The 22,102-nt window shown below is 39.5% G+C and overlaps 1 protein-coding gene across 3 annotated transcripts in view; it reads right to left on the bottom strand.

Annotated features, from left to right (window-relative positions):
- STX7 (syntaxin 7) overlaps positions 1-22,102 on the bottom strand; it is a 41,869-nt gene that overhangs the window by 1,386 nt on the left and 18,381 nt on the right. The window contains exons 3-10 of one of the 3 annotated variants that reach the window (XM_047102776.1): positions 12,947-13,016; positions 11,036-11,129; positions 10,204-10,341; positions 9,365-9,417; positions 8,474-8,570; positions 7,239-7,311; positions 2,393-2,475; positions 2-650 (exon numbers count right to left, since the gene is read on the bottom strand). In XM_047102776.1, coding sequence (XP_046958732.1) covers positions 624-650; positions 2,393-2,475; positions 7,239-7,311; positions 8,474-8,570; positions 9,365-9,417; positions 10,204-10,341; positions 11,036-11,129; positions 12,947-13,016 — 635 coding nt within the window. In that variant the 3' untranslated portion in view covers positions 2-623. Of the gene's footprint in view, position 1; positions 651-1,468; positions 1,616-2,392; positions 2,476-7,238; positions 7,312-8,473; positions 8,571-9,364; positions 9,418-10,203; positions 10,342-11,035; positions 11,130-12,946; positions 13,017-22,102 lie in introns of those variants that run through there. The other 2 variants (XM_047102775.1, XM_047102774.1) reach the window with 2 other exon arrangements.

Raw genomic sequence — 22,102 nt, 5'->3', positions numbered from 1 at the left:
ATGCAAAAACAAAAAAACATGTTTATATGTGTAGGGGAGCATCTCTATAGCAACTGAAAAATCATATGGTTCATTTCTAGAGTCAAACCAATAGTAATTAACTGCCCTCAGATTTTTGGCTATACTTTTTTGCTTCTCCAAAATCTCTTCAAATACAAATGGCACTATTCTTTCAAAAAATAGTCTTCTTAAATTAGTGGTTTAATTCAGGGGCTAATCATTCAACCTTTATCGGTCATTTTTCTGGGCTTAAAAAAGAGACGCAGACAAATAGGTTACTGACTTAATCAAAAGACTGAGGTTACCTATGTGTAAAAACTAAGAACAGCTTAAAAGCTTACACATTTTAAAATTTTTATCAAAGAGTTGCTCTTCAAAATGAGTTCTCTGAAAATATCAACAAACATGAATGCTTGGCAATTTTTCCTGAAGTATTAGTTTCCAAAATTCCCATTCTTCAATATCAATAGAAACTCCATGAAAAATCTCAACATACAAATAAAAACCAAACAGCTAAAAAGTTATAATACAGTCATTTAAAATACAAAGGTTAAAAGTTTTGTTCCGTTCTTCATTTCTGGCCCAGCTGTAGGTTTCCAGATTTCTTTAATGGCTTGCGTATCTCACAGCAACATGCAGGAATCCTTTTTCTTACAAAGTAAAAAAATCTGTAAATTTTCTTTGTGTCGACTAGGAGTACCATAAAATTTCCAGAAAGATAGGTTTCTGTGAAATTCTCCTGAAAACTATAATGACTTTCCGTATACCACATAGTCAGCAACTTTTTCAACTGAATATTCCTCATAAATGAAGCACGATTTCTCTGAAGTTTCAGTAGCATCCTGCCTACGTATTTTCCCCAGACTCCATGTGAGTACCACAGACACAAGTATAATACACCTTTATGAACAATCACAGGCTCCCCACTACAGGACATCTGCGCCCAGGGCACCCTCGCTAGCATGGGGTGGGGGGTAGGGTACTGCAGCGATAAGAGCCTCTATCAGCTGCCCTTCCACTCAGGGTTCACCCACACTATTGAGAAGTGCCGTATTTTGCAGAGACATGACTTTAATACCAAGGCCTCCAAAGAGAACTGGAGGGAAGCTGCTTTTCTCCCCAGTGCTTGTGCTGCATGGCTCTTTCCTTCTCCCTCCAGGGCCCGTGGGGTTAAGTATGGGGCAGCTCCAGATATGAAGGTGAGAAGACTGGGAAGATGTGCTCCTTTTCCCCAGGGTGGAGGTAGGCTGGCCCTTCCCCAAGGGGAAAGTAAAACTTGGGAGACATAGCTACACCCCTCCAAAATCCAAAAGCAAAACAACATGGCAGGTAAGCCTAGTTACTGATACATCCTGCTAACCGCTATGTTTTGAGCAGTTGTAACCCAGCATCTGTGCTATGTGGGTGTGTTCAACTATTTATGAATGATACCTCCAGTCTGTGACATTAATTCTGCTGAGCCACACACCTGAATCACTGGCCCACAGAAGGTAAAGGTGAGTGACAGTTACTGCATCACTGAATACAACGGGCTGTAACTCAGCAATTTCTATAGAGCTTCATTGTTCTCAATGTATCACCAAGGATGCAGTGGTTTGTCTAGTGAAAAACGGCACTGCAACGAAAGGAAACTTCTGGGGTTAGTAACAAAAGTGAAGAGCAACTGAAAATACCTAAGATGGTGACAATATCTTAGATACTTTATAAGAAGGCAATAAGGTCTGAGAAAATAATTACAAACAACGACAAAAAGGGGAGTTTTAAAAGGGCCTTACCCTTATTGTCTTCATAAGCTATATGAATAGCTCATGGTCCTAATGTTGGTGGAGTACTTTCACATACTTTCTGTTTGTCACATATAGAGGGGACTCCCTGTATTAACCTGATTCACATAAGAGATCAATTCATTCCTGAAGGGTCTGCTGAATGTAGACAGAATACCTAGTGATCAGGGGCACTCTAAGTGAATATATTGCCATAGGAATTAAGAGAACTCTCTAGAACAAAGATCTTTGCCTCTTTGGTGCAGAAAGTCATGGACAAAAAAAAAAAAAAAAAAAAAAAAAGCTGAAAGGAAAGAGTGAGAGAAACAAAGGGTGAGGGCTGGCATCAGAGATCACCAGCTGTGAGAAATGCCTAGAGGTATCTCCTGCTCCCCTCAGGACTCTAAACACTGAATTTCCTATCCCTGTGGGCCACAATTCTGGTTCAACCCTGGGAACAGACAGGCTATTTTTTATACTGACCAGGTATCTGACCTGTCTTCCATGGGATTTTAAACTTGAACATCTCCAGCTACTTTACACCCGACTGATCTCTCGATCTCTCTCTCTCTCACACACACAGAGCTGAAACTCAAAGTTATGAGGTAATTTACTGCAGTAAATATTACCTGATATTCTGCTGCTCTTGACAGCTGCTGGTTTGCCTGCTGAACGTGCACCTCCGCGTTTTCCACGTTGGCTTCTATGCTATCTTTAAAAGAAAACAGACATACAGACATGCAAAACTGCTAGACGGGTGCTGATGCCCCAGTAAGAGGGCTGCACACGTCACAAGATTTCATTCAATGTAAGATCAACCATGTTCACTATTCAAATGTTAACATTAGTAGTATGTGGGTGAAGTCAAAATTTTTGTTAAATTGGCTGTAACTCTTCCCCGCACTATTTCTCAAATGATCCAAATGACACACAAATATTTGAAAAGAAACTGGATCTTCTTCACTACAACACAGCCCCAGGTCTACCTGGTTACCCCCGAAGTGTACTATTTAGTCTGCGGGCTCCAATGGCCAATGCGGTACTAAACATCTAACAACTGTTCCTGAGGGTAAACAGAGTATCGAAAACCAGCACTTGCTCTGTGGTCATCATCAAGCTACTTCTGTGCTGAAACCCAGCCCCCCTGGGGGACCCATGAGCCTTCGTAAGTTCTCCTTCCCTAGCTGCTCTGGCCTACTGGTGGAAATGGAGTCACCCTGCAGCACGAGATCACTGCCTCTCCCTCCTCCCTACCAACTCTCAAAAGTAGAGCTCATGCTTGCAAATGCATCCAACCCCCTTGTAGCAAACATCTAGAGAGCTCATGGTCTTTCCTTCATTCTTGGAATATTTTAGCTCTAGATTCACTTTGACGCTTCTCCTATTATACAACTGGAGATTTCACCAGCCAATTGTTGACCTGCTAATACTCGGCCTTCTCAGTGCCCTGACCACACTTTTTCAATGACTTTGCCAATTCTCCTTTTCCGGGCACCGACCTCCATGATTGTATCCCAAACCTTATCACGACAAATAACTGCAGTTTCTTTATAAACTCAGTTCCACACCTCAGTCTCTGAGCATCACGTGACCTTTACAGCACACTCTTTTGAAAACCATGACTTCACTGACCCTAGCACTATGTCACTGTCCTTCAACACACTTCCTGTCCTCACTTTCCTCCTTACCCAGCTGAGATCCCCAGGACCACCACTTGCCTACACTTTCTTACATTCACCCTTGGCTCCCTTGCCACCTACTTTAGTCAGATTTATGTGACAAAACCCCAACCTGAACCCTTGCAGCTGACCATGGGTGCAAAAAACCGAGCTGACATTAATTTATTTCACCTCAAATTCCTGCTTGCCAAGCAAACCTACCTCATTTCAACATATCCAAAAATTGTTGATTCCTAGCCCTCTATACTAGCTGGAGTTACAGATTCCTACATCTTAGAAAATGGCAACATCATTGTTTTCCTGGGCTTGGCTAAAACCTTAAAGAAAGAGTTGTCCTTGAATTAATTCTGTCTCATATCCACATCCAGCCAGTCAGTAAATCCTTTTGGTTTTACATTTTAAAACTATCCAGAATTCCACTATCTCTCACCACTTTGCTACTTCCATCTTTTTATTTTATTTTATTTTATTTTATTTTATTTTATTTTATTTTATTTTATTTTATTTTATTTTATGAGGAGAACATTAGCAGGGGAGAGGGACAGAAGGAGAGAGAAAGAGGGAGAACGAGAGGGAGGGAGGGAGGGGGAAGGGGGGTGGAGAACCTTCAGACTCCATGCTCAGTGCGTGTATCATGCTCAATTTGTATCAAGTTGCTTGATTTGTGAATATTGAACCACCCTTGCAAACCGGGAATAAATCCCACTTAATCATGGTGAATGGCTTTTTTTTTAAATTTACATCCAAATCAGTTAGCATATAGTGCAACGATTTCAGCAGTAGATTCCTTAGTGCCCCTTACCCATTTAGCCCATCCCCCTCCCACAACCCCTCCAGTAACCCTCAGTTTGTTCTCCATATTTATGAGTCTCTTCTGTTTCGTCCCCCTTCCTGTTTTTATATTGTTTTTGTTTCCCTTCCCTTGTGTTCATCTGTTTCGTCTCTTAAAGTCCTCATATGAGTGAAGTCATTTGATTTTTGTCTTTCTCTGACTAATTTCACTTAGCATAATACCCTCCAGCTCCATCCACGTAGTTGCAAATGGCAAGATTTCATTCTTTTTGATTGCTGAGTAATACTCCAATGTATATATAAACCACATCTTCTTTATCCATCCATCCATCGATGGACATTTGGGCTCTTTACATACTTTGGCTATTGTCGAAGGTGCTGCTATAAACATGGGGGTGCATGTGTCCCTTCGAAACAGCACGCCTGCATCCCTTGGATAAATGCCTAGTAGTGCAATTGCTGGGTTGTAGGGTAGTTCTATTTTTAGTTTTTGAGGAACCTCCATACTGTTTTCCAGACTGGCCGCATCAGCTTGCTTTCCCATGCTGCTTCCATCTTGATCCAAGGCAACACACTGCCCACCCAGACTGCAGCGATCACCTTTTAAGTGGTCTCTTTGCTTTTAGTCTTGCCCTTTGATAGTCTGCTCTCAAACTAGTAGCCAGTGTGAGTGTTTTAAAACCTAAGTCAGGGGCGCCTGGGTGGCTGGTTGGTTAAGCTTCCGACTTCGGCTCAGGTCGTGATCTCGAGGTCTGAGAGTTCAAGCCCCGCGTCGGGCTCTGTGCTGATAGCTCGGAGCCTGGAGCCTGCTTCAGATTCTGTGTCTCCCTCTCTGACCCTCCCCTGTTCATGCTCCATCTCTCTCTGTCTCAAAAATAAATAAACATGAAAAAAAAATTTAAAAAAAAAAAAAAAAAAAAACCTAAGTCAGGGCAGGTGCCTGGGAGGCTTGGTTGGTTGAGCATCCAATTCTTGATTTCAGCTCAGGTCATGATCCTAGGATTGTGGGATCGAGCCCCACATCGGGCTCCACACTGAGTATTGATCTGCTTAAGATTCTGCTTCTCCTTCTCTCTCCTTCTGCCCCTCTCCTCCTGGGAACAGACAGGCTATTTTTTATACTGACCAGGTATCTGACCTGTCTTCCATGGGATTTTAAACTTGAACATCTCCAGCTACTCACTCACTCACTCACTCTGAGAAAGAGTGCACTCACTCTTTCTCAAAATACAATACAATAAAAAAAAAAAAAAAAAAACTAAGTCAGATGATAACACTCTGCTCAAATCCTCCTGTGGCTTTCCATCCATTAGTAATAATAAAAGTCCTCATAATGGCTCAGGATCTTATATGATGCTGAACTTTATGATTCCTGACATCATCTCCCACTCCCTCTTACTCATTTCACTCACCAAAAGCATCAGACATGCTTCTACCTGAAGGCCTTTGCAACTGTCCTTTGCTCTGCCTAGAAGATTTTCTTTCACTTACTCCCTTATTTTCATGAAGTCTTCACTAAAATGTCACTTACCAGTAAGGTCTTACCTGACTACCCTAGAAGAGCCGTAACATTCTCTACTGCAAGCAGCCCCCTCCTCCTACTTTTGCTATTTTCCCCGATAGCACTAATCAGCATTTACTTACTTTTCTTTCCTTTTATAAAAAATTCTCTCTCTCCTCCAATTAGATTATAAGATTCATGAAAGCAGGGTCTTTTACCATTTGTCTAATTTCAGCTAAATCCCCAATGCCTAGATTTGTGCTTGCATATACTAGGCACTCAATAAATATTGACTGGATGAATGAAAGAACTGGTTTTTGAAATTTTATCCTGTGATCTACTGTAACTACAGAGACGGGTAAGAATGGACACAAAATACTTATTCGTAGCAAAGTATAGGTCCAAGTATTTAAACTGAACCAAATTCAGAAAATATACTGAATGTATCTTTAGATACATCCACTGGTATCTTCATATTTCCAAATGATAAAAATGATCAGGATTTTGATCAGTCCAGATAGTTATACCTTAACTGAAAAGCTATCACATTTAAAACTTATAGGGAGTCTTAGTCACTGACTATTTTTTAAAAGAATCTATAAAAGTATGCTTACCATCTAATACAACTAAATTAATCTACCAAAAAGATATCAGAATAAATGATTAGGCAAATAGCTACCTATTCCTTCCAATCTAAAAGATAAGATAGCATGCACAATTATAAATGGCACAAGTTTTGCAGAAAGTGCTTGGTGGGATGAGAATTAACAGGGGTTGAGATGGAAACCAGGGGTCCTGCAAATAAGTGGCAATGAGGCTATGTGGTGCCTTCCATGGTCTCTGCAGCAGAAGGTTCTGATTAGATTTAGAGACTCAAATAAATGAAGCTGGTTGATTTGATCAGTAGGAGCCAAAAAGAAGATCTGTTTTAGATAATGCCAAGGGTAATGCTTTGTCTGTTGCAGAGGCTGTGCTTTTAATACTAGGGGGTCTGAAAGAGAGAGGGGTTACTCTCGGTTGAGAAGTAACCACAGGTAGAGGCACCTGGGTGGCTCAGTCTGTTAAGCATCTGACTTTGGCTCAGCTCATGATTTGGGGGTTCACTGAGTTCGAGCCTGGTCGGACTCTGTGCTGACAGCTCAGAGCCTGGAGCCTGCTTCAGATTCCGTGCCTCCCTTTCCCTCTCGCCCCCCAGCTCATTCTCTCTTTCTTTCAAAAATAAACAAAATATTTTTTAAAAAGGTGGGGAGGCACTTGGGTGGCTCTGTCGGTTAAGCATCCGACTTCAGCTCAGGTCATGATCTTGTGGTTTGTGAGTTCGAGCCCTGCATTGGGCTCTGTGCTGACAGCACAGAACCTGGAGCCTGCTTTGGATTCTTTGTCTCCCTCTCTCTCGGGCCCTCCCCCGCTCACACACTTTCTCTCTCAAAAATAAAACCAAAACAAAAAAGAAGTTATCACAGGTAAATTGCTATAGACTGTTCCTACTTCAGCAGGGCTTACCTATTACATCTCCTTGCTCATGAATCATCATTCCCAAATCTTTAAATATTTCATTAATATCCATAATATCAGCCTGAGAGAAAAAAGCACATATTATTACAATCAGACATTCAGCCCCCAACCCACAAAAGGCAAAAATTAAGTGAGTATGCATGTAGACTTAAATCATAAATTTTGGAAATATCAGGAAACTACTTTACTATAATTAATCCTAAGTAACATGACCTTGAACAACTGTAACCAGTTCTTTAAAAGTAAGTTTGTGACGTTAAAAATACCAAACGAGGCAGCATAGAAACCAGGAATCTATGAGAGAAGGGCCCTGGGTTACTGAGTTTATGTTCATGTAATCTGATAGTTTTGTTATCACTAGCAGTATTTCCTCACAAGAGTAAAACAAATTATTGTTAGGCTATATTTCTAGTAAAAACTTACACATCGATTTGACACTGTAAAAGTACAAAACATTAGGTATAAATTTAAAGTCTCACATTAATAAATTTGATTATGTAATGGAACAGTGATGAAGAAGTTATAAATTTACTTTTCTTTAATATACAATAACTTTTATTTTGCCCTATTAAAGAATAAAGTTTAAATATTTTATGGGGGGGGGCAATTTACATATTCATCCTGTGCCTTATTTCCCCGCCTATAAAATGGTGATGATGACAACATAGTTAACTACTTCACAGTTTTTAAGGGAACTAAATGAGATCATGCAAAAAATTGATCACATGGGGCTTGAAAACCCTTAATAAACTGTAGCTACTGTTAGCTATTATCAGCCCACCTTCTAGAGAACAGGTGGGTTCCACAAGAACTGAGGCTTACTAATCCCTTTAGAGCTCTTTGAGGTCAAGAACATGTTACAGAGAAATAAGATACGTGTCAAGCCCCTGTCCAGTCTCACTCAGGCGGGTCTGAGGTGTACCATGTGCTACGGAAGCCATCCAGGCTCCCTGAACACACATCTCTGAACTGAGATTTCTTCCGTGTGAAGGACCTGCGGTGGTGACCTGACAGGATAAAAAACAAATCTGGAGACGAGGGAGGTCGGGTCTCTCATTTTAGCACAAATTCTAAAGAGATTTATTTTTTAAAAGGGAATTATTCTCATTGGTAAGAAATACCCCCACACTGATACATTTAGTTTTCTTTCCCAGCCCCTCCCCCAGAATTGTCACAAACACACTGAGAACACAGCTGCCACCCAATGGCCACACAAAGCTTACCTCAAGTTGCCTAATAGAAGATTCTCTCTCATGAATAAGGCGGAGGTCATCTTCTGTAATTTCTTCATCCTGCACCTGCACCTGAGGTTGAGCTTGGCTAACAGGCAGAATATGGAAAAAAAGCAAAAAAAAAAAAAAAGAGACTGGTGTTAAAATAGTAGGAATTCTTTTCCTATTTCAGAAATACGAAATAGAGTATCTTTCCTTCAAAGTCAGAGAACTGCTTAAATTTCTTATTTAAATTTTAAGACTATAACAGAAGTATTAATCACATTTTCTCATGTTTCATTTCATTTACATTACTTTTTAGAGTTAATATTTAATTACTGGAAGCTATATTTAGCAACTGGGTATTTCTTCTTGGTTGACTTCAACCTCACATGAGGAAATAATCTACATCAAATAATAAGTCAATAACATTTATTTGGATATATCATTATTTACAAATTATTACTGCTATATTGAAATATTATATACTATATATATATATATATATTTAACGTTTATTTTATTTATTTTGAGAGAGAGCAAGTGAGCAGGGGAGGGGCAGAGAGAGAGGAGGAGGGAGAGAATCTGAAGCAGGCTCTTGCACTGTCAGGGCAGAGCCTGAGGTGGGGCTCGAACTCACGAACCATGAGATCATGACCTGAGTTGAAATCAAGAGTCGGACACTTAACCGACTGAGCCACCAGGCACCCCAGCATATTTTATATATTTATATATTTTATAAATAACTATTTTGAAAAAAAGTTCAAATTTATTGCTATTTATAAATAACTGAGGATATTTAAGATATAAGAAACTGAAAGCTTTCATTCTGTTCTAGAGACCATAATATATAGAGTGAACTTGGAAAATTATCTTTTGATCAGTATGTTTTGTATTTCTTACCTTTCCCAGGATACAAGATTCCTTTCCTTTGAGGTGTCCTCAGGAAAACCACCCTGAATAATTTAGTAATAGGATAGATTGAGAAAGGGCAAAGAAAAAACACACAACACTCACATTTTCTCTTATAATAATCTAAACTGATTTATGTACGCATGTGCACACGTGGGTAGAGAAAAGAGAAATGTTCTTGTTCTAATTTTTTAGGTCAAGTGCTTCAAGTAATATTAAAATTGTATCCTAAGCTGACAAGAAAGGAATTTATTAAATATTCCAAATGGCCAAATAATAAGTATTATTTGATTAAAATACAATATAGTCTTGGAACCTCTACATTAAGGAACAAGGAAACATCTTGCAATAGTTTCTAAGGGAATATAAAATTAGATTAACTAAAAATCCACTTTAACTTATCCTTACATTTATTTTCTCTTATATTTATTTTCAATATTCACACACTAATTCACTCTGTTCATTTTCATCATTTTCATCATTTTCATATAACCCGGGAGTAAAGTGTTCCCTGCATTAGTCCAGACAGAAAATGACAACTTCTAGTACAAATCAATGTGGGACTATCACTCAGGATCTGACCTCTCATCTTTTCTGACAGAATGTTCCCATATTCTTATACAGTAATCTGTACTTTTGGTTCTATATCATGGACAAAATAACCACAACATTACAGAACTACCATCCTTCTTAAAATTGAAAAACCTGAAAATAAATATTCAAATATTAATGTCCAGAATAGTCACAGATTGTTCTGACTTAAAAAAATGCCAGTGTAGTCTTTCAAGGGAACGACATGTTCACTTTATAACGCCCCATTAAATACTTACAGATACTCTGGAACTGGCTCTTACTCGAGCAACAAACTCTTTCTCTTTCTCAGCAGCTTCCCTCTGGACCTTTTGAAAGTTTGTCAGTGATGTCGTGAATTGAGCCACTAAGCGATCCTTCTGTATTTTCCTCTGACGCTAGACGAAAGGGGAGAAACGTACTAGAATCAAGCTGTGAAGTTCTAGAGAATTCGCAGAAGTTGTTTCACCACTACTTGGCTCTTTATTTTATTCTGAAATTTTCACTCACTCCCCAATTATGGGGCCTCACTGATTAACTCTCAATTACATTTCGACAGTGTGTCCAAATACTATGTATATTTACCACCTTGAGACAAAAGGTCCAAAATGCTGGATTTCTCACCTCATATTTCCATGCTAAAGACTGGGCCATGATTTTGATATTATTTTGAAGTAGCTCCTTTTGTTTTCTTTTTAGGAAAATAAAACCTTGTACTCTTACCTAAATAGTCACTTCCACTAAGTAATAAGCAAGGAAACAAATATGTGCCCCTAGGAAACCTCACATCTTGAATGAGTGTGCACGTCGCAAGGAGTCAGCCCTGGAAAGCCAGGAAACAATTACTCAGGAAGCATTTTCTGAGCACTTGCTTAATTATGGGTCAGGACAACTTCATGGAAATAATTCTTGCTTTATTGAACCACAGGATACTACCTGGGCAATTAAATATAGTTTTGTGTTCTGTGAACTAATCTCAAATACAATTTTTCCCCCTTGATTTCCTTTCCAGCATAACAGTTCAAAGACCCTACAATGCATGTGATTTCTTTCACATTCAATACATCAACAATGTGTCTTAAGGCTTGATACCTGTTCGCTGGGGGTGGTGGGCAGGGATCCAAACTCTTTAATGTACTTATCTGTCTCTTTGGCAAGTTGGTTAGTATACTGCTGCTTCTGTTGCCTACAGTGAGAAAACACACATTATTGCCAAAGAGCGAAGAGATTTCTTTAAGTTACAATGCTGCCAGTTGAATCAATCCTGATGAATACTTTGATAAAAATCCCCCCCCTTTTTTTATAGGCTGGCTCTAAATCTTCTCTATGAAAACAAAAATGTCCAGGTTCTATTTTTTGATAGATATTGAGCAAATATTACATGGAAAGTTCTTTACTCACACATGGCAACCACGCTTTCAGAAATCAGTAGTCATTTAGAAAGGAAGATGACTGGAGCCAAAGGCAGACTGTGGGATGTGTGATGTTGCAGATAATTTGGGGGGTGGGGGGGAACCTTTTGTCTGCATCCTGCAACTGGGAGGTTAGCTGAATAAATGACGAAGGTCTGTCGCCTGAGACTCTGTCCAGTTCTCAGGGCTGGAGGTACATGTATCCTCTCCTCTTTCTCTATCTGGACATTTGTATCCTTCTACATACTTTTAAAAAAAGAGGGGAGGAGGTAATAAATAATAATATACATTTACTATTTTTTAAGTTTGCTGTGGAAAAAATAATAGCATTTCTCTGTAAAGAGAAAGCACTGAAAGAAATAAGTTATATCAGTATCTGTATCTATCTTGCTAGCTAGCTTATCAAGTAAAAAAGTCAGATTTTTTAACTAAAGAACTTGACTAAAAACAAAATAAGCTTATACTAATGTGATGCTTTACAAATTACAATTAAACTTGGGGCATTTTTACCACCCCAACATCTCTCCACTGCAGAAAACATCCTAACTATAAATTCTTCAAATTGTACTTCATAAAAAACATGATTTCCTACCATCTATCTTTGAATTTCTTGCTCTTTGCAATTTTTCTTTTCTTTTCTTTTCTTTTTTAAGTTTATTTATTTTGAGAGAGAGAAGAAGCACAAGAGGGGGAGGGCAGAGAGAGTGGTGACAGCGAGAATCCCAAGCAGGCTCCCCACCACCAGTGCCGAGTCCGACGTGGGGCCCGAACTCCCATGAGCCACCCAGGTGTCCCTGCAATTTTTTCCTTCTATAGCTAACGTTGTTTGGGATCTCATTTACTGCATATTTATCACTTGCAATTGGGCTGTAACAACACTGAATTAAGATTTAAGATTCAGGTTCAGAATAATGTTAGGCAAATCATCAAACCCCCCGAGACATATTTTCCTTACTTCGAAGCGAAACGAAAATAATTATTTTGATCTATGTATTTCACTCTAATTTTGTAAGATTCAGGTGAGAAACTGTGTAAAAATACTGTAAAATCTGTAACACCACAAAATATCATTGCTGTTCTTCTAGCAGCATATTAATTTACTGAAACATGTACTGAGTAACCTCATCAGAACTTTTTATTTATTTATTTTTTTAAACAGAGGCTAATGCTTTCTGAAATTCAAAGATGTAGGTATAAGTGTTTAGAGGGCTAAAAATTCATATTGAGTAAGTACTGGATCTAAACCAAATAAAAATCTAATCACTGAAGGAACTGTCAGATATGGGAAGAAAATCACATAGAGAAGCTTAGAGTATCATTTTCCAAAATCCATCAGAACAACCTATTCAGGAAGTGTAAGAAAGGCAACTAAGGAAGTTCTGCTTTGCTGGAGTAAGCTGGCTCTTCAAAGAAAAACATCTGCTTACCCGGAACAAGGAAAAACCAACACAAAAGCTTGGTTCAAATAAGGTAGCTGAAAAATTTTATTAATTTTCCATTATTTCTCTGGTGAACATAACATGACATACCATCAAAGTAACCTAACAGTGTTTTTTTTTTCCTTTCTTTCTTTTTTGTATTAAATACTTACAGTTGTTGCCTAAGTTCAGGTGAATCTTGAGGCGTTCCAAGTTGATTCAGGGTCCTCTGTATTTCCACAGCTATTATGATGGAAAATAAATGTATAATTGTTACAAATGTTAGGGCAATAGAAATTACGTTAGAAATTAATACAGGCAACTGGGCACTTAGAAAAAGAAAAATAAAGAGATGAATAATAGAAAACGTTGAGAAAAAATTAAAAATGAGTGGTTTATTTAAATCTAATTAGAATAATGCATTAATTTTCAAGAGGAAATTGTGTGGGGGCGTTAACATGTAAAACTGCACTTATGATCCAGAAGTATTTTCTTCCCTGCCCCTCAGAACATTTAGAACAATGGCACACTTAGTTCTAACAGGCATAAAAACTGTAAGGAAAATAATTGTAACAGTTACACAAGTTAGTAGAATATAAAATGAATGAATTATTGTTAATAAACAAGGGAGGAATAATAGAATTGAAATAATTAATTTGGAATTTTCTATGTAATAATAGAGGCAGGCAAGCATCATAAAGAATGCTGAAACCACAAAATAGTCACAGAATCTCAAATTATCCCCACACAGATGACATTAGTTATTAAAGAGTTAACTTCATCTTAGACAAATTTGTTGCTTAAAACAAAATGATCAAATTTAGCAGCACCAATGAGACAACCCGGCAGGATAAGCTTCCTGATGGGATGCAATGAGAAGGTCATAATATGATCCATGCAATGTTTAACCTGAAACTAATCATGAGGAGAAAAAAATCGGACCGATCTAGATTGCAAGATAATCTACAATAAAACTGGTCTAGGCTTTTAAAAATGTCATTGTCACGAATGGGAAAAAAAAAGACAAGGCAGATGGGCTTTCCAAATTAAAGAACTAAAGCACCCATAAGGCAATGTTGGATTTTGGAGTGGAATCTAAATCGGAATAAAAAACATGCTATAAAAAAAAAAAATGTGGGGCAACTGAAGAATCTTGGGTTTCGATTTTGAAATTTGAATTTGGAGAGAGAGATACTAAACAAAAGTGTAAAAACGTCAACAACTCGTGAACCCAGGTAAAAGGTACAGTTCGCTGCCCTATACTTTTCTGTAGGTTTCAAACATTCAAAATTAGAAGTCAAGAGTTAAAATTCATGCTAAGCTCACAAAGTCTATAAACGTGCCAACTTTTTTTTTTTAAAGGTTATTTCTCACAAAAGGGGAGGTCCTATAGCTTTATGCATGTGTGCAGGCAAATAAAATGTCAAGTAGAAGCTGAAAATCCATCTGAAAGTAAAGAATTTACACATTTCCAAAAACAGTAAAGAAAAGAAAAGAAAAGAAAAGAAAAGGAAAGAGAAAAGAAAAGAAAAGAAAAGAAAAGAAAAGAAAAGGAAAGAAAAGAATGTTCACCATAGCAAACAAAAGAGATCAGCTATAATGTATATTTATTTTTGGTCACCTAATACCTAGAATTCTTAACTATATCCAGATCTTGTTGGTTATAATACCATGATCACTGAGAAGTATATCATCGCAGATCCAGTCTTAGGGAGAAAAAAACCCTGATTGTTAAAGCAATAAAACTGTTCTCAGAGTCTCTGCATTTTGCTTACCTCCACCAAGACTAATATGGGTAATTAATAATAAGAGACCTCGTAGCAGTCATAAAAAGAAAGGCAACTCTTAAACGAGGTATTTGTAAACAAAAGCCAGATTTAGTCAGTGCTATTTAGATTTTATAGATACTGAAATTCCTTACAAGTCAAATGTTCTAGCTGATGACCTTCCTCTCACTCTGAAACAATTCTTTTAATCACACAGTATCTTATAAAATGAAGTTAATTAGGAATGCTACCATGATGTTACTGCCTAACAGAATGCATTGAATTGAGTGCTAGATGCTTTTCATGAATGCTTTTTCATGAAGATATAAGGAAAATAAGGCCTCCTACTCTCTCGTCCAAAAAAAGGAAAGAAAGCACATCACGTAAACCCTGAGGGGAAGCAGGAGAGTAAATGCTTCAAATAAAGAGCTACAAAATTGGTCTGCTATGGGAGGGTAATCAAAAAAGCCTAAATGGAGGTGGTACTGGTAACAGTTTCAAAGTGTAAGAAATGGGACACTTCAGTCCTGGAGACTGAAACCTCCGATGCCATACCTGCATATAAATTGAAATAATTACATTACTTACTGTCTCCCTGACTTGAAAGTAAATTAGTCTTATTAGTTTTTGTATATCTAACACTCACCACATTGTTGACTCTCAAGGAATACTTTATTTATTCATTCATTTTTTTAAAAAGTTTACTTATTTATTTTTGAAAGAGAAAAAGATCATGAGCAGGGGAGGGGCAGAGAGAGAGGGAGACAGAGAATCCCAAGCAGACTCCATGCTGTCAGTGCAGAGCCTGAAGTGGGGCTTGAAGTCACAAACCATGAGATGGTGGCCTGAGCCAAAATCAAGAGATGGACACTTAACCAACTGAGCCACAGAGGCACCCCAACACTCAATGAATATTCTAAAAGCTGACCACAAAAGGGCATTAGAAAGAACAAATCTTATGTAAGAAAGGATATGTATTTCTAACATAAAGCATCTGTAAGAAGGGAGTTAAGAAAAGGAAGGGTGCTCAACTATTCATTTATTCAACATTTACTGAGTATTCACTATGTATCAGGCACAGGGGGAGGGGTTTAGTATGTCAGCACTGATTCAAGGTGATCCTTTAATTTGTAGAGCTCTACACTTAAGGCTCAAAGGTATCACGTGATCTGACAAAAGGCCGAGGGAAACATAGCTGAAATTACTGAATCAAGCTTAGGAGAAGTATTATGTGGCATTAGTTTAATCCTATTTTATAAACAAAAATGCTGAGAATCAGACAGAATAACTGACTTGTCCAAGAAATCAGTTATTTAGAAGAGCTAAGATTAAAAATGTAGATTTGGGGGTTTTCAAAACAATATTTTCAGTGTGCTACAAGGGCTAGAAGTAAAAGACTTTTTAAAAAAGATTACTGCATAATCTAGGTGTATGTATGCCAAAGCAAACAAGCAAGCAAACACAAAAATAAGTGTATGCTAACTTGGAATAAAGAATTGAGCTGTAAGTTTCATGGCCCTTCGGTAGATCACAAAGGCCGGTCAGCCTGGCTACAACTGATCAGGAAATAAATGCCTGTCCTTTCTTCAGATGTTATGAACTGGCAAGATTCCAGAGACCTCATTTTCAATGACTGGTGTTACCCTTTTACATCAGTGTCAGCAAATTATGGCCTGTTTTGTACTGTCTTCCAGCTCAGACTAGTTGTTACATTTTTAAAGAATTAAAAAAAAAAAATAGCAAAAACAAACAACAACAAAAAAGAACAATATGCAGGAGACCAGACGTGGCCACAAACCTGAAAATATTTACTCTTTGGCCCTTTAGAGAAAAGTTGGCCAATCCCTGTCTTAAATCAGTAAAAATTGCTAAAACTTTGTATTCACAAACTCTGAGTCAGTGTGTTACTTGAATGTACTAAGTACTCACTATGTTACTAAGCCTATGTGGTATAATATTTAACAACATTGCAAATTTTTCACCAAGCAGGCATGTAAAGGCAGAGTTGAATTTCTGCAATTTTCAGAAAGAATAAGTAATCAGTACATCACAGGTGCTGGTTTGACAGATTATTTCAAGGGCTGCTCTTTTCTCATTAATTTAGAAAGAATTACAGTTACTTTGTTGCATACTGGAGGAAAATTTTTGCAGAGTACCCGCCAGAGTTTCATGAAACGTGAAAATTAAGGAACAAATTCTTTACATAACCATAAACAGGGTCTCAAAGAAAAATTCACCTAATACACAGAGGTACGATTAAATCAAGATGCACCTCTGTAAGAATGCAATGAACACATTATTTTTGCATTACCTGCACCATTACACTTCTAGAGAGGTGACTTTAAAGAATACATCCCACTTTTCTATAACATAAAGAGAATACTACTACCTACACATCCAGAAAAGGTACATTATTATTTCCTCAAAAACAAAGCAGTCCCCTTTCTGGCTCTTACTTCAGTACAGAAGACCTATTCTATTCCACACGGGTCTGCTGCCATCTAGTGGAGTGCTTACGAAAAATGCTTCATTGCAAAGAATAAAAATCTTTGCCATCGTAGGCAGCAGTTGGTATGAGAGGCTATGTAATGTTCCAACCTGTCAGAGGTCACTGGGGTGCGGGAGGATGCTGTCTGACCAGTGAGAGTGGCCGGCGTGAGGGAGCACCTAGGCCAGCCCTAACAGGCACATAGTGCATTCAAAGAACTATCTCCAAAAAACAGAATACGGCTATCTTCTCTTCTAAGAGTAAATATTCCCATTGCTCAACCCAAAAAACAACTCAGAATTGTAACAGCCAATCACAGAAAAAAAACAAAAAACAAAACCGTGGCTAGGAAAACCCTTGAGCAGGTGATGTTGAGACTGACTCAGTGTCAGCCACACCACACTCAGAAGCATAATGCTGACCAGCCAGCAGCCTCGGAGCCAGACAGCCTGATTTGGAAACCTGACCTCACTTCTTCCGAGCTGCTGACCTTCAGCCGTTTACCTAATCTCTCTAAGCTATCATTGCCTCAACAGTCAAACGGAGAGAAAATTACCTCTTTCTCAATTGCCATGAACTTCAACAGAAAACGATGCGTGTAAGCACTTTGTACTGGATATTGTAAGAATGAACTCAATACATGGAGAACTAATGGTACAAAGGGGTTTATGTCTTTCTCCTGAAAGAATTTTCTTTCTTCAGAAAATTCTCTTTTTTTAATGTTTATTTATTTATTGAGAGAGAGAGAGAGAGAATACAAGTGGGAGGGGGTGTGGGGCGGGGAGAGAAAGTCCCCAGCAGGCTCCATGCTGATCAACTGACTCCATGATCAACGCAGGGCTTGATCTCACAACTGTGTGACCTTAGCCAAAATCAAGAGTCAGACACTCAGACACCCGAGCCACGCAGGCGCCCCAACAATAAGAATATTAACATATGTTAGCTAACTCATGTGAACCATGCCTTAGGAGGGTACTGAGACTTCATCATTTCTGATATAGTTACGAGAACTGCAGAGACGATGTATCAGTGGACACAGAATAGTTATATCCTATAATTACAAGGGAAGAGTTGCCTGACAGTGATAAGTACCTAGCAGTTATGTACAAATGATGTAATTGAAACTGAACTAGAAAACAACTAAATGTTGAAAGAAATAAACTGTTTTCCTCCTCCACTCTTTTCTCATCTATCAATCAATCCCTCTACCTGTTTCAAAGGGTACTTTCGAGTACTACAGAAGATGATACATATGAAAACATTTTGGAACGGCACAGACCTCTGTAAGAACGAAAGATGCTATCACTGGTAAATTTACTATAATTCGAGTTAGAACCATTAGGTTAGGTTCATTACAGAGTACAAGGTGCACAGGGTAATATATCATAAAAAATCTTATCGGCTAGTTGGAAAAAGTATCAACACAAAAAGGCTTTAAGAAACAAAAATGGAGTGAAATGGGACTATTTCATATATCAAGAAAAACTAAGAAACGTGTACAGTATTATACTTCTAAAAAGTGTATCACAAGTGGGAAATCCCCCCAGAGAATCTGAAAGACAGATACTAAAATAATTATGGGCTTTTTTCCAATATCCTCTCTATCTCATGCTCTGTCTTGTGACCTGGATAGGCAACTTATCTTCTTTGTCGGTGAAAGAATTGAAGCAAACTGTGGAGACAAAAAGGGGTAAGAGGAAGATAAGGATGAGTCTTGAGCTGAGAAGCCTGCTATGGAGTCTGTGCCTCCAGAGGCCAAGCCCACTGGTTTGCTGTGCTCTCCTTCCTGAAACTAACTAGCACACCTGCAAGCTATCTCAAATTCAGAACACTCCAAATACATTTAATTTTAAATCTCTCATTGGTTTTCTTCCCAGATATTTCAAATGTAGAAAGGCATGTAGATTAACAAAATGGAAATGGAGGGTATTTTAAAGCTACTGTAGATTAATAAAGAGTTAAATCTGAGGGCACAGTTCCTGGGGTTTTTTTTTTTTTATGTTTATTTTTTGAGAGAGAGAGAGTGAGCGCATGAGCGGGGGACGGAAGAGAGGGAGAGAAGAGAATCCTACGCACGTGGGGCTCTCTAACTCACCAACTGTGAGATCATGACCTGAGCAGAAATGAAGAGTCGAAAGCTCAACCAACTGAGCCACTCAGGTGCCCCTGACGCATGGTTCTTAAAAACAAATTACAAAATCAAGCCACTTGAAAACTATGTAAACAAGACTCTGGATTTCTAAGATGGCTGGAACATTACAAACTCTTCTTAGCAAAGATATTCAGTGCTAACATTTTATCACATGGATCTGCTCAGCTTACCTACTCTGAGGGAGCCTAGAATCAGAAGGAAGGAAAGCCTGGAGGCGGGTATGGTCCCTTGAGAAGGTGATTTGTGTAAGCAGCAAACCCAGGCAAGGACTCGCCAGTGGCCAAGCCCTACTCCTCCAGCTCTCCAGCCTTCCTGACCCTCCCTAGCCCACCTTCTTGACAAGCTGCCTTTCTGTCATCCACCAAATGGCCCATTAATTCTCCTTCTGCTCCAAAAGCAGCCGAGTGTTGTTAGCCATGTCATGAATTCACCTCCAGTTTGTATGGCAGTGATTTCTGAACTGTTACCTCACTCCTAATTTCTGATCCATTTGCCAAGACATTGCTACTCAGATGTTGCTAAGATGGATTGAAAATGGGACATGGTAGAAGTCTGTTCCTGAATCTTCCCTCTTCTTCCCTTCGGAAGCTACAGAGAACAAAAAGGGAGGGGGGGAGGAAACCCACAAAAGTTTTGTTTTCAGAGAAATGAGGACAACAAAAACTTCTCAAAAATATATCCATGTGGCCCAAAGCAACAGAAAAGAGCAGATCCTGAGTGGGAAGCCACATGAGTGGGATCCCTAAGGAATAAAGGATGCAGAGCTCCAAGATGTCACCAGCAAGTACCCACTTCCAGAAAAGTACACTCACATTCTGAGTGGGACCGGGAACAGGGCTGAGAAGGAGTCAGACACCCCCTGGCGGAGGAGGAAGGAGGAGCCTGGGCCCTGCTAGAGGCCACAGGCTGCTGACCTCTGAAAGATCTTTCCCGAAGAGCAGGCAGATGCTTTACAAAAAGGTAGCTGTGTGTTGTGGGGCCACCATGGTGATGGGGGGGCCATCAGAACTGGAGGGGGAGGACCTGTCACACAAGAGGAGGTTTCAAGAGGCAGGGGGGAAAGAAACGGTGCCTCAGGGCATGGCAGACAGTAATGAGCCCTTGAGCAGAGGGTCTCGGCTCCCGTCTCCCTTCACAGGACCCCCCCTTGGAAAACCAAATTCATTCTGTTGAGTAAGAGGAAAAGAACAGCAAAACTCCCTTTGAAGAAAACACAGCAGGAAAAAAGGCTGCCACAACCTAGCTGGGGTGAAAATTATAGCCCAAAATAACTCAATGAGGCCACTGCAATTTTAAAGTTAGATCCCAACTAGATGAAGTAGATGAAATGGCTAGGTACCAGGCACTGGTAAAACAGAAACTTGAGGAACCCAAGAAAGAGAAAGGCAAGTTCAGAAGGCAAGACTACATGAGAAGGAGCCTGAGACAGAATGGACACACAGACCCTGTCCCCACTCCCCATTACAGCTGTAATAACTGTTCTTCGGCCGTGCCACCTCACTGGCCCATGGTTTTAGCTCCTGGATCATGGTCACTCTAGACTCCTGCCTCAGTTCTCCATGATTTCAGCATACACGTTGATGATCCTTCCGCCACCCTGGCTCAGTGCTTTGCATGCCCCACCCCAAGACCCTGTCCCCCATTCTACCTTAGGCACACACTCCAAGATCACATGGAATGCTGGCTCACTACCAGTAACCGTAACGCTTCTGTAATCTTACTGTCATGCACACTATTTACAAACCACCACCTCCTGTACGTCCTGCTCACTCCCACTGGTACCCTGGCTCTAACAACAAGCCTCTGCCCCACCAGGACCTTCCATCCTTTGGTCTTACCACTTTGCCAGTGTCCTCCCCATCCTCCCACGTCTTCACTCGCCTCCTGGCCCAACTTCAACCCCATGGTCAGTCATCTTATTCACTCTCTTGCATATATCCTCCTCCAGCCCCTCTCTCCATTTATCTTAACCGCTTGACAAATCCAGAACTCTAGTAGAGCCCGAAACCGTGTCTCCCCTATTATACAAATGTGTCATACAGCATTAAAGCAAACCTCTGTTAACAGACATTTTATCCTAAGACTGTGTGTTTAGATGCTGGGGAACTTGGGGTGCCTGGGTGGCTCAGCTGGTTAAGCACCAGACTTTGGTTCAGGTCGTGACCTTATGGTTCGTGGGTTTGAGCCCCACATCAGTCTCTGCGCTGGTGCTGTGGAGCCTGCTAAGGATTCTCTCTCTCCCTCTCTCTGCTAATTCCCCACTTGAGTTCTCTCTCAAAATAAAGAAATAAACTTAAAAAAAAAAAGGTTGGGGAACTTAAAATTTAGGCTGCATGAATCCTTTTGAGTTTTATCTAGATCAAATAAAGTGTGATGCTGACTATATGATAAAATTCTCCTATCTATGTTTCTGCATTCCATTCATTCAAATGCTCAAAATGTTGTTCTACCTGAAATAAAAGCCTGAGTCTTTACAATGGCCTGCAAGGCCTCACCCAACCCCACCCCAGCTCCTATTCTTCCCTCTGAGCTCCGTGCACACTGGCCTCCTTTCCACTCCCCTAACACCCCAGTTCTGCTCCCACCTCAGGGCCCTTGTACTTGTTATCCCCTACCACAACATCCTTTCTCCAGATCCAGATCTACCTAAGATAGTTAATGAAGGTGGCTAAACTAAACAACAGATTTTTCATGTAAGATGAAACAGTTTTATATTGGAAGAAGATGCCATCTAGGACTTTCAGAGCTAGAGAGAAGTCCCTGCCTGGCTTCAAAGCTCCAAAGGACAGGCTGCCTCTCTTGTTAGAGGCTAAGGTAGCTGGTGACTTTCAGTTGAAGCCAGTGCTCATTCACCATTCCAAGAATCCTAGTGCCCTTAAGAATTATGCTAAATCTACTCTTCCTGTGTTCTATAGATGAACAA

This window comes from Lynx rufus, unplaced genomic scaffold (assembly GCF_022079265.1).
Source record: "Lynx rufus isolate CCGP_SWC_20201006 ecotype Redwood Valley unplaced genomic scaffold, mLynRuf1.p SCAF_6, whole genome shotgun sequence".
Lineage (NCBI taxonomy): Eukaryota > Metazoa > Chordata > Mammalia > Carnivora > Felidae > Lynx > Lynx rufus.
The sequence above is the reverse complement of the archived record's forward strand: the minus strand, read 5'-3'. Positions and strand labels throughout refer to the sequence as shown.